Source organism: Notolabrus celidotus, chromosome 1, assembly GCF_009762535.1.
Source record: "Notolabrus celidotus isolate fNotCel1 chromosome 1, fNotCel1.pri, whole genome shotgun sequence".
In the NCBI taxonomy this organism is placed as follows: Eukaryota; Metazoa; Chordata; class Actinopteri; order Labriformes; family Labridae; genus Notolabrus; species Notolabrus celidotus.
The window spans coordinates 31,589,146-31,602,850 of record NC_048272.1 but is presented as its reverse complement, the minus strand read 5'-3'; the positions used below and the strand labels follow the sequence as shown (position 1 = coordinate 31,602,850).

General features: G+C 42.0%; 1 protein-coding gene across 1 annotated transcript in view; it reads right to left on the bottom strand.

Annotated features, from left to right (window-relative positions):
• The window catches only part of LOC117816306 (serine/threonine-protein kinase 4-like), a 53,165-nt gene that overhangs the window by 37,796 nt on the left and 1,664 nt on the right, over positions 1–13,705 (bottom strand). Inside the window, exons 2-4 of the mRNA XM_034688891.1 lie at positions 4,401–4,481; positions 1,021–1,149; positions 698–812 (exon numbers count right to left, since the gene is read on the bottom strand). Coding sequence (XP_034544782.1) covers positions 698–812; positions 1,021–1,149; positions 4,401–4,481 — 325 coding nt within the window. The remainder of the gene's footprint in view (positions 1–697; positions 813–1,020; positions 1,150–4,400; positions 4,482–13,705) is intronic.

Sequence of the window (13,705 nt, the reverse complement as noted above, 5' to 3'; positions counted from 1 at the left end):
TCAGTCAGTATACCTGCGCCAGATTTGTGCTTGTATGACTCTCATAGAGGGGGTGTGTCTGCAGCACGGTGCTCCTCATCTCCCACTCCGATGTGATGAAATGAGCAGCCATAGTAATGTAGCTTTCCGTTGCCCTGGAAGTCCCCCTGTCTGTGGTGAGCACAACAGACGATACCCGGGATAATTCCTCCACAATTTTGTATTCTCCTGCTCATACAGACTTGGTACAATCATCTCGCTGAAGTGGGTGCGCGACGGAATTTCATAACGTGACTCAAGCACATTCAGCATTCACTGTATTTCACAGGGAAACCAAAATGCTCCCATACATGTGACTGAAAAGATGCAGGAGGTTTCCTTTGCTCCTCCACTTGCCAAGACTACCGCTGTGCTTGACGAGTGAGTGTGGATTGAACATGTGGTCATCACGTGAACACGCGCAACTTTTTTTTTTTTTTTCATCAACCAATCTGCAGACCACGTCTGTGCCGAACCGTGGAGAGGCATCCGTACAGATCATGGATCAACGATGATCCGTTGCACCACTATTTAAAACCGTTCATGAATCAGATGTAGACTTCACTTAGGGAACCTCCTGAAGAGTAAATTTAAGAAACATCTGAAAAAGATGTCGGTGAGTGAGGCCCACGGTCTGAACTATTTGAAATTCATGTATGATAGTTTGAGTCCGACTCACCGTCTTATTGCGTATTCGGATGATGTCAATCACTGATCCTGCTCCACAGTACTCCATGACGATCCACAGGTCGCTGTTTTTGAAGTAGCTGCCGTAGTACCGCACCACATGTGGACTGAACACAGATTACACTCAGGATGATATGACGGAACTTTATTTGCACTTCTTGGAATAAAAGTTATTTGTAGCTTTTTTGATCACAAACAATGATGAGTGAATTGTGCTTTTACATGAAACATAGCAAACATCCGATCACTGTAGAAGAAGAGTGGCAGAACCCTGAACACATCAACTCATGTTTTCTACATTGAACACACACACACCTGTTACACTGCTGCATGATGGAGATTTCCTTGATGATCTCCTGCAGATCAGACTCCACAGGAACCTGTTTGATGGCCACGATCTCCCCCGTCTCTTTGTAATGAGCTTTGAACACGCAGCCGTACGACCTGCAGAGACACAGACGCAGCTTTGACAGGATGTGGTAACTCTTTGTGAAACCTGTGCACGAGGTTACGGCCAACAAAACGTTGGTCACACGTCAGACTATTAGCAACCTTCACAAGTAGCAACAGGATGCAGCAGTGTTTCAAACTTCTAATTTTCTCTTTCATGCATGAGTCAATGTAACGGCTGATTAAAGGTGCTTCATTCAGAAACCTGAGTTAAGATGAGACACAGATATCTGCAGCAAGAGCAGCTCTGAATGACTTTCCAGCAAATAAATACATGATCAATCAAAGCTCTCAGGACACACGTCAGATATGTTTTAATCTCCTTGAGAAATGAAACGGACTCTGCCATGGCAGGGTACAGGGGGGCACGAGGGTCAATCATGGCCTTATCAGCTGCTCCCATTGAATTCCTATCATGTCCGAAAGTTCGATTGGCTGACAGCGTAATCCTTCTCTACCGTGAATTCTACTTCAAATGAAGCTTCTACACTTTCAGTTGTAGTTGTCTTGTCAGAAATGTGATAAAAAGTTATCCAAGTCATATTCTCTGACTTTAACTTCCGTCTGTGGGAGTTCTCCAAAGAAACTCATTGACAACTGTAGATGCTCCATCCTGGTTTATTACCCTGCTGTCTTACTCTCTTACTGTCTCTATGGTACAAAATGTGCATTTAAAAAACAAATATTACCCAGCTCTCTTACTGTTCCGGTTGTGTAAGATGCTTGATTCTGATTGTACTGCAAAGTGCTCTGCTCATGGTGGATTAAGATGAGATCAGACAGAGTCCTGTCTGTAAGATGGGACTGGATCTTATCCTGTCTTGATGTTGGGTCTATGTTAATAATTTATCATAGAGTACAGTCTAGACCTGCTCTGTTTGTAAAGAGTCTACAGATAAAATTTGTTGTGAGTTGGCGGTGTATGAATAAAGATTGATTGACTGATGTATCTGTGACTATTTTTCATTGTGTTCGTGTTTTGTTAATGGTATTAATTGTATTGCTGCGGGGCACACCTGAAAAAGAGACCTTGGTCTCAGTGAGTCCTTCCTGCTAAAATAAAGGATAAATAAAAAAATAAAAAAATGCATAAATATTTAACATGATATTAAAGCTCCTGTGAGGAACTTTCTGTTTGTGTTGACTTTGGCGTCCCCTTGTGGACAAAGTGATCTTGCTTATTTTGTCTGTACATGTGTAAATTATGTTATCTCCTCCCACTTTCAACCAACAGTCAACTATTTCACTCATTCAGAATATTTACTGCAGAAAAAGGGTTTTGCTTTGATGCGCTGTCAATCACCTCATCTGACACCTACCCCCTCACAGCGATTTCAGGCTTAAAAATAACAAAACAGAAATGATCAATTCCTTTTCTAACAATCTTGTTTGCTTTTCTAGGTCATAAAAAGCCACCATTGTTAGTTTCAGTCCATTTCATGACCACTTAAAAACTCCTCACAGGAGCTTTAACCTAACATAACTATGTTTTTATAAACAAGATAAAGTATTTGAACCCTTTGGAATTACCTGGATTTTTGCTTAAATTGGTCATTAAAAAAATATATTGCTACATGTTTGAAGTTTGCAAAAGAGCATCTGGATGTTCCACAGCACTACTGGCAAAATATTTTGTGGACACTTGATACAAAGTTGAATAGTTTGGAAGGAACACACCACACTATGTGTGGAGGAATAAAGGCACAGCACACCAATGTCAAAACTCCATCCCAACTGCGAAGGATGGTGGAGTAGGCATCATGGTTTGGGGCTGCTTTGCTGCCTCAGGGCCTGGACAGATTGCTATCATCGTCGGACAATAAATTCCCAAGTTTATCAAGACATTTTGCAGGAGAACTTAAGGCCATCGATCCATCAATTGATGCTCAACAGATGATGAGGGATGCAACAGGACAATGACCCAAAGCATAGAAGTAAACCAAAATCAGAATGTATGAACAGATGAAAATACATCTTCTGGAGTGGCTCTGACAAAGTCTTGACCTCAACCCGATTGAGATGCTGTGGCGTGACCTCAAGAGAGCGATTCACACCAGACATCCAAAGAATATTGCTGAACTGAAAAGTTTCTTCTCATGAGCATTGTGCAGGTCTGATCTGAATCTACAGGAAATGTTTGGTTGAGGTTTTTGCTGCCAAAGAAGGGTCAACCATTAAACCCAAGTGTTCACATACTTTTTCCACCCTGCACTGTGAATGTTTACATGGTGTGGTCAATAAAAACATAAAAACATATAATTTTTTGTGGTATTACTTTAAGCAGACTGTGTTTGTCTATTTTTAGGACTTAAAAGAAGATCAGAAAACATTTTATGCCCATTTTATGCAGAAATCCAGGTAACTCTAAAGGGTTTGCATACTTTTCTAGCAACTGTAGATATCATTTAAAAATATATCAATGCTTCTTAAAAACTCAACATACTGCCAAGCACTACTGAGAGTGAGAGCAGAGAGCTTTGGTTGTGAGCTGAGAAGCCACTGCAACATTTATACCAGTGCAGTGTTGCCTTACTAAGAATAAATCACTCACTTTACAAATTAAGCCGTGAAGGATGTTAACAAGGCGGTGGAAGTGGTTAGAGTTATTAAAACTTCAAGTAAGGAAGTTATAAATCATGTTGCTGATGGTCATGTTTGCTTTTGCAGTTCATAAAGATGAAGCAGGATTCATTTCAGTCTGTTGCATAATCAGCTAAAAGCTTTTAAAGGACACTTAGATGATAACCCAATAAATATCAGTCCCGTTTAAACGTCTGTGGCTGATGTTTCATGCTGCATAAAGACACCACACACACACAGTCTGAGCTACATTCACTGGAGGGAAACCAGAGCTGACACACAGACCGACGCAGCGTCGATCAGCCGCTCAGAACAGGAAGAGCGTTGAGAAACAGGATGTAAAGAGGCATTTTTATGTTGATTGGCACCAGAGGAGGGAGGAGCCACACAAAGAGAGGGAAGAAACGAAGCAGAGAATGAGAGAGATAAAGAGATAAAGAGAGAGAGAGAGAGAGAGAGAGAGAGAGAGAGAGAGAGAGAGAGAGAGAGAGAGAGAGAGAGAGAGAGAGAGAGAGAGAGAGAGAGAGAGAGAGAGAGAGAGAGAGAGAGAAAGAGCAGAGTGAAAGTGGATTTAAATAAACATCATGTAAATACAGTGAGAAATGTTGAGAGGCGGTTCATCTCTCAGGACTGTCACCCATCGTCTCACTGAGTCACACACTCACCCTTCACCCAGCTTCTCCAGGACGTCAAACACTTCCTCCGGCTGCTTGGTGAGGCTGTCCTCGCTCAGCTTCTTCAGCTGTCTGAAATCACAGAGAGGGGGAGAGGAACAGAGAGACGGAGGAATGAGAGAGGAACATGTAACACATCGATAACAAAGTGTATCAGGGTGAGATTGCAGCTGAGGAGGATTTACTGCAGACGTGTTGTTAGGATAAATCCTGGATAAAGACTGGAGGAGTTTTATGGTGGATTGAGTTCGCACATGTAGGCTACCCTCAAAGTTTTGGAGTTTTGAGGATTTTTGTGCACATTTTTTCTATCACTCCTAATAAACAGATAAAAAGTATGTAAGGAAGCTTTAAAACTTGTGGAGCATTCAGTAAGCTAGCTGCTGAGGGGATGACTTATTCTAAAGCATATGTGTCAAACTCACAAACTGCATCATACATCAGGAATCACTGTGTGGCAAAGCCTTGAAAATGGACCATGTGATGAGCACCATAACACGAGCAGTTAACTTCATAAGAGCCACAGGTTTAAATCAGCGCCAGTTCTGGAGGAGTTGGGTTCAGAATATGGTGACTTGCCCCATGACACAGAGGTGCGATGGCTAAGCCAAGGAAAAGGGCTGTAAAGGTGTTTCGAGTTGCGTGAGGAGATCTGTGTGAAGTGGCGTTTCTGTGTGACATTACGAGCCATCTCAACGCGCTCAACCTGTAGCTTCAGGGGCGGGGCCGTGTGATCACAGACATGTACGCTGCAGTGAGGGCTTTTAAAACCAAGCTGCGCCTGTGGGAGACGCAGATGCTGCAAGAAAACTTGAGCCATTTTCCGTGCTGCCAGACTACCTGTGTGAACAACTGTTCTCTTTGATGAAGTTAAACAAAACATCTCACAGGAGTCGTCTTACTGATGAACACCTTCTCAGCTCAGAGCCTGACCCCAAACATTGATGAACTTGCATCCAAGATGAGATGCTGAGTACCTGGCTTAGACTAGTGTGCATCACAGAGCAGCAGACTGAGCTTTAATATGTTGCCTTTTTGCACTTTTTCTTGCTACCACTGGGCATTTTTGGGGTTTTTTTTGCAGAATTTTTTTTGCTAATGTTGTTGGCCTGTGGAAAAATATTTTCATAAGAAATTAGTAAAGCTCATTCATTAGATAAGCTGCAGATTGAGCAATAAGAAATTAATACAACATATTTTTCATTTATTTAATGTTTATAGGCAATAACTTAAGCTTTGCTAGTTCAATGTTCAATATGTGCAATAAGTTCATTTCAATAAGTTTTGTAATAAACATTAAACCAGTCCGGCCCTTGACTTGCACCAATTTTTTTTATTTTGGCCCTCTGTGTATTTGAGTTTGACACCCCTGTTCTAAAGACTGTGTCGGGCAGGTTACACACCTCTTAACACCTCTTAAAACAGACCACAGACTAGGGATAGGCAATTATTTAAATTCGAAGAGTAACTTTGAATATTTTCTCATTTTAAAAGTACAAATTTTTACCGGTGCCTGGTTGTAATATGGCATTCCCGGCAGACGGTGGCTACAGAGCGTCTAAAAGCTGTTTGCTGACCGCATTAGCAAACAAAAGAAGAAGAATGCTAACAGCAATAAATAGCAAAAGAAGAAGAAAACATTTAAGACAGACACCTTTCCTGAATCTCACTCTACTACACATGGATTTCGAGGGGCGGGTGTTTATTGGAATAATCGTCGAATAGATGTCAATGATTATCGAATAGTATTTTTGGCTTGAAATACCCATCCTTACCACAGACTGTATAAAACGTGGTCGTAGTCTCCGTGACGTCACCCGTTTCTCTCTGGAGTTCTGTTTTGAGGCCTTCAAACGGCAGCTTTCTGTCGACCTAACAAGAGGCGAAGAGGCTCCTCCTTACTAAGAGCTACAGTGTTCCCACCTACGGATCAAGTCAGCCACGCCCCTAATTACGCAAAACTCATAACCTTAATACCTTCAATACTTACGAGTGAAAAGGAAATCCACTCCCTGATAGAGAAATAAGATATTCAGACTAAACTAATTTTTTGTTCCAGGCTGTAAACATGTTTATTTCTGCTGTAAAGATCGTCTCTTTGTGAATGGGTGTGTATGGGGTTTACGGCGCTTTTGGAGTCAGCCTCAAGTGGACACTTAAGGAATAGTTTTTAACACTTCCACATTGGCTTCATAGTTAAAGACCGGAGGTTGCTGCTTGGAACAGAGTTAACAATCCTGCTCAGAAGGTCTCTGAATTAAGCTGTGAGGCTGTGAAACAAGTAGGGCAAAGAAAAACAACGAAAACCTAAAGAAACTTCTTTTAATGACTGAAAATAAATTCAGCTTCTTTATGAGGTGATTTCTAAAGTTCTGAATCAGGTATATAATTAATTACATTTCAATTTAATTCATTGAAATAAGTAGTATATAGGAGTATTTTCCAATACAGAGTCCTGATCTGATACTTGTATTTGCCTAGATAATAGTTGCACTAGGGGAGAGTTGAGGTGCACACTGACACACTTATCAAAATAAGTAACTTAAATATGTCTTATGTTTATTCCATTTAACTTAATCCATCTAGCATTGTTGTAAAACTCATAATCTGTTTTATAAGCTCTGCTGTATGAGACCCATGAAACACATATTACAGCACGCTTAAATCCGAGGCTGCCCTGAACGTAACACTCACAAGACAGAGTGTGATTCACGATTGCAGCATCCGGCTGTGAGACGAAGAATGTAAATATTGGGAGTGAGAGCGGGATCGAAACACGCCCGGTTACATGCCAGTAGCTACGGAGTGCCATGCCGGTACAGAGAACGGCAGTTGCCGCTAGCCACAAAGTTGCTTAGTATGCTAATGTAACAGACTGTCCCAAGTTTGGTTTAGTTTTTCACCTTTTTGAACCATATGTCCCTGGAGAGTTACCGTAGGGTGCATAGAGCAGCAGTTTTTTCTGTGCCGTGTCTGGCGGTACACATGTGAGTTCTACAATAAAATTTAAATCATGGCTTGAGTTCTACATCAATGTCCCACTTATCATTTCCTCATTATGTATACACAGTGAAGCAAACTCGGAACACTCAATTACACTCGCGTCTTCAACTGCAAATTGTGTTCAGTGACAGCGGATGAGATGATCGGCTCAAATGCTGATCACAGAGGAATTGAAAAAACGTCCAGATTGGCTCCAATCCGATAGTTGAGATCAGGAATCGAGACATCCCTAGAAATAGTTGCAGGTGACAGTTCTCTTTCGAAAGTTCATTAAAAACTAGTCATAGTTTAGTTTGGGACGCCTCAAATTACCACTCTCCTGTGTGTTAGTTGCAGAAACAGTGTTTTTTATACCCAGCTATTCACTCAACATAATTTTATATTAATTAATAAACGGTGGAGAGATTTGATACACTGAACATCTTCATGCAAAGGACAGAAGAATAACAAAGATAAACTAGCCTTCTATAGCTGTCTGAAAATCATATCGATACTTTATTGATAGAAACACGTTGGAGTTTGATTAAAAAGTCGTGGGATTAATCATTTTTGCATAACAATCTTTATAATTCTGTTCAGCCAAGTTACTTCGTCTAAAGCCCAAACTCTTAGTTACATCGTTTCTTAATTTTAGACACAAATAAATAAGATTCAATTATAAGGAAACCAAAAATTGAGGCAGAAGTGAACATCATCAGCAGAGGCTGCACTCCTCTCTTCAAGTGTCGAGGCAGGATGTGTTGCTGAATAACTAAAAACCAGGTGGGATCTTAATTTAATCCTTGTTCTGGGTGCAGCTGCCCCCCTTTATTACAAAACTTAAGAGACAAGACAGAAATAGTCTCAGTGTGAAAACAAAAATAGATCCAAACTCGTCCTAGATGAAGCTCGTGACCAGACATTTTTAGGATGACAGGATAAGAAGTCAAACTGCTGTAAACTCACATCAAGGTTCTATCAACTGTCTAGTATCTGTTTTATTAAGACGTGTGAGGCTCATTCACTGGTGTGTTTTAAAATGTGTTGTCTTAGGTGAGTGTGTGACATTAATAAGGATGATGAATGTTTCTCATGCATAGAATCAGTCTGGGAGAAAACCTGATCACACACTTCATGTCAAATCAAATCAGTGGGAAGGAGTTTGTTGACTGGTTTTGGGAGTAAGGAAATAATGACAGCAAAGCTTTAATAATGTGACTAGTTTGCTGTTGACGTGCCAGACTCCAGCTGCTACAACCACTACTATCAGTCTCACCACTATCATCTCTCTCTCTCTCTTCATCTCCCTCTATGCCTCTCTCCAGCTCGGTCTCAGCAGATGTCTGTCTAACATGACTCTGGTCCTGCTGGAGGTTTCTGCCTGTTAAAGGAAGTTTGTCCTTGCCACTGTAACTTGCTAAATACTGCAAAGTGCTCTACTCATGGTGGATTAAGATGAGATCAGACTGAGTCCTGTCTGTAAGATGGGACTGGATCTTGTCATAGAGTACGGTCTAGACCTTCTCTGTCCGTGAAGAGTCTTCAGCTAACATTTGCTGTGATCTGGTATACTGATTGATTGATTTGGGTTGTTGGTTGAAGAAAGGAAGCCCTCTGAAGCACACTAGTTGGAGGAAACTAGGACGGGCATTTGTCACATTTTATCTACCAAATGACGGAACAACCAAAAATGATCTTCAGTTCAGAGCCCACATGTCAGTAACACATCGATCTTCTGTGAGTAACAGATAAATATGAGGTTCAAGTTTGTGTCAGATCAGATGTGAGTCTGGATTGAACTACAGTAGCATGAAAACAGGAGTGGCACTTCCCTCTGGGTAAATAAACAATGATGTATTTACTGCTGAATCATGACAAGAAAAGACAGCTCAGGGCTTCACCGACTGTTTCCCTCTGTGTCTATGTGTCTGTCACTAACAGATCCATGTCCACATCGCCTTCTCTAAAGCCTCCAGGCTGACTTTATTCCCACGTCCAGACTCCAGGCAGCACCGTGCAGCGTTCTGAGCCACAAGCCACAGAAGAACAGAGAGCGTAGCACTGAAATGCGAAAGTGCCGGAGCAGCCCATAATCTTCATTTCAAACGGACTCTGGGAACTTGTGAGGATCTGATGTGGCTCAAAATACTGGATGCACCGAATGTTTACAGAGCTACATTTAAATAACCAACTCTTTCCCTCCTTTTTTAAGGACTCTCTCTGGAGGACTAATTTGCATTCTTCTATTAGTCTTCATGCAAAATGACTTTTATCAGGACTGATTTAACCGTCTGTCTTATGCTCTTACTTTTCAGCTCATGTTTGAAACACCGGTGTTGCTTTTTAAAGAACCACTTTGGTTTTAAGGTCGTTTTAAACTGATTCAATCTCTGTCATTTATACCAGGGTTCCTGCAAAAATCAGCCAGTCAAATGTAATGTATTTTAATTCCATTTTAATGCTATACTGTAACATTTTTAATGCCATGACCGTGAACTCAAGAAAAAATATACAGGTTTGTTTTTGTAAAAGATGATTTTTATATGAAAACGGTCACTGCAGATATCTCATCTTAAACATATAAGAACTTATGGAGCTGAGAGATAACTTATATTACACTGGAGGGTGACCGCTAGTTCCCCTTTCAGGCATGTACCTTAGTTCGTTCGTGGAATTCTCTTAATTCCACGTTTTCTAGCCATTTTTGCTGGAATTTGCATTATCTCATGCCCCTTCTCTTCCTCCACCTGGTCCAGCCTGCCGGCCACTTTTCAAACATCCAGTTTGACGGCAATTGTACCCGACGGGAAACAAACAATCATCGCAATGGTTCCACATGTTTACGCGGATGTACATATCTGGCGAATCAGTTTATAATTATATATTATTGTTATTATTATTATTATTATTGTTGTTGTTGTTGTTGTTGTTGTTGTTATTATTATTAATATTATTATTATTATTATATATTATTAAATATTTTTGGTGAAAACTACAGAAATAATTTGTAACGCCACTGAGAATCAGATTTTAATGATTTTTAATGCCATTTAAGGCCTTAACTTTTGCAAAATCAATATATTGACTATTAACGCTTTTGAATGCCCCGCGGAAACCCTGTCTACGTACAACAAAAGTCCAGAACCCTGCAGCGTGCAAAAGAGCATCCAAAAGAGGACTCCACCGAGATTGAAACACGCCAGATTAATGCCACTAGCTACAGAGTGGCATGCCATGCCTATGTTGCAGCATATGCCAGGGCTTGCTGCATGCCATAGGGGTAGCTGCCATCACATGCCGGTGCTCAGTGGCCCACCAGTCGTCTAGGTGTCTCAAAAGGGAAAGGCCAGTGACTGTAATACAGTAACCACCCATGCTCCACCCCCATGATGAATATTAACCAGAGGTTTTGCTTCACGTCACTTACTACCGCAACTATATGTGTAGAAGAAATATATCTTTATGGAGTGCTGGTGGCTTAACAGTCTAAGCGCCCCACATATAGAGGCTATAGTCCTCGTTGCAGCGATCACCGGTTCGATTCCCGGGTGCGAGCATTCGCTGCATGTCTTCCCCCACTCTCTACTCCCCACATTTCCTGTCTATCTACAGCTGTCCTATCAATAAAGACAGAAACACCCCAAAAATATAAATATATAAATATTAAAAAAAGAAATATATCTTTATTGACAGTAGTTGACTGTAATGACCTCTGGCAGGCCGCCAACCCCAGCATATGCCACAACATAGACGTTGCATGCCATCTGCCGTGTTTCGATCTCGCTGTCACTCCAAAAGAGAGAGCAGCAGACGACAAGTGAGCGCCGCCGATGAAGAAACAGCAGAGAAACAGATATAAGACGTTTTCTTCTGATCGTTTCACAGCGGTTAATGCTCTACAACACAAACTACAGCTGCACAAACGTGTGGCGAGGTGTGTGTCTCCGTGTCGGCAAAAAACAACATTTTGTAAAGTCCTTTAGGCGTCTCATACAGGTGCAACTGGAGAGCAGAGAGAGATGGGGATGCCCCAACCCGTGGGATGTTGCCTGTGAGTGTCACACAATGACTAACAAAAAAGTTCCAAACACATCATGTGATGAGAAAATCTGACAACACAGAGAGAGAGGGCAGATCCCCTTCAGATACAGACTCTACCACCAACAACTTAAGCCTGGTTTATCCCTCTGCATCGACCCTACGCAGCAGTGGTCGACGTGGACATGAGCACCACATACTTGTGCGTCGCTGTGTTCGTGTTGTGCAGCAATACTCTGCCGAAACGCTTGAGGGCAGTGTAGTCTGTCTGATAGTTGGTCGCCTGTTTTCCGGCCCTCACTACGATCTGTTTACTCTTTCACAGCGATTCAGAGCGTGTTATATTAATTTAGAGCTAATACATGTTGCTGTTTATCATACAGACATGATTAAGGGAAGAAAAGAGAGGAAACGGCAAACAAGATTAAATACACGGCTGATGTGCGGGGAAATGCAAGAAATACAATGCCGCCAAGCCGACCAATCAGGGCGTGCGGTCCTTCAGATTTAGGACTCACTGATGCCTTCAATGTTTTCCATGATACCTGGCTCAGCTTCCGTCTTAACAAAGTCTGCGTAAAGACCGCACTGAGAGTTAAAACACAAAGATGTCAGAGACTGGGCTGAGCCACTGTCAGTATTAAAAATAATCCCAGTCTGAGAACTTTACTTTGGATTAAAGATGCTGACTGTCATCTTCACACACGTCTTGAAATGTTTGAATAGTTTTTAAAAACCTCCCTGCACATTTCTCTAAACGCTTCGCTCTGACGTGAACTCTGGATGAGGAAACTGTGGAGGAGTGAGCCGACATGATAACACGAGAGGGAGGGGGGGAGAGAGAGAGAGAGAGAGAGAGAGAGAGAGAGAGAGAGAGAGAGAGGGAGAGAGAGAGAGAGAGAGAGAGAGAGAGAAGCTTGTTTTACCGGCATGCTGCAGATGAGTTCACAGAATGGGAACTCTTTACTTCCTGTTCTGTCAAACACACTGACACAAACTGTTCCCTGTCTCAAACTTACTCTGATCGATATCACCAGCTGCACCAGTGCTGTCTTTCAATCTCAACTTTGAAGCTTTGCTAAACCAAATCCTGACGTCTGCACAGATACAAGTTATATAAATGTGCTTATTAATCATCCCGTATATATTTAGCTTCAGAATGACGCCTATCATAACTTTACAGGGACAGTTGGGGCACAGACATGACTAATAACCTCACTGATATTAATAATTAATACTGTGTAAATCAGGAGTTTCTTGAATCTTTGGCCTAAATGTTCAGACACTAAACCTGCTGTGGTTTTACACGCCTGTCGCCATGGAAACCCATCCTACAGACCAAAACATCAAACTCAACACAGGCAGACAAATACTGAATCAATGGAAAACACTGGGCAAATGGAGCGAGTTATACGTGCAAATTCACAACAAATCAGCGCTCTACTCACTCCTCCTCCTCCTCCTCCTCCTCCTCCTCCTCCTCCATGGACTGTGTCTGGATGAACTCTCCGGCTGCTTCCAGCTCCCTGAGGCTGACCAGAGTCCAGTTTGATGCCCTGATAGCTTGTATCAGCTACTAGCATTCTGCCGCAACTGTCTATCTGTCTCTGCTGAGTCTCAGTTTCACTGTAAGTAGCCAATCAGTACCTCAAACTGAACCCTGACTCCCTACAGCGCTAAGAATCCAACATGAAATGCTGGGAGTTTATTTTCTAAAGGGGTAGAAATGATGCTGAGAAAACTACGTCATGCTGCAGATTTGAAAATGGCTCGTCTGCAAGAACAAACACATAACAACTTTGACGTGTTTATTGAATCCCACATCGCTGACACAGCTTAAGTTGTATCTCAAATCCATATATATAGTCTTTCTACAAACTCCCATTTACTTATCTTGATCCTTAAAAAAAGAAAGGGGTGGGGTGCTCGGTGCATGCCCATCAAAGTAGGAGGGAGGAGCTTTGCAGGAAGATTATTGTGCAAAGCGTAGACTCCTGGGCATCACTGGGGCACGTAAGAGACAAGCCATCGGCAGGCCCTCTGAGGCTGCTGAAAAGGTATCGAGATGGCTGTGGATCACGAGGGATAATCCGGGGTCCAATGCTTCTTGGACACAGGCCGAGAACTGATCGCTCTCGGTCGAGTCGCCTTGGTGATCGAGATAACGATAATCGTTATTGAATTATCGCCGAGCCCTACAGGTAACCAGCAAAGACTGTATAAAAAGAGGACGTAGTATCCGTGACGTCACCCATCTGTTTCTGAAGCGATGTTCT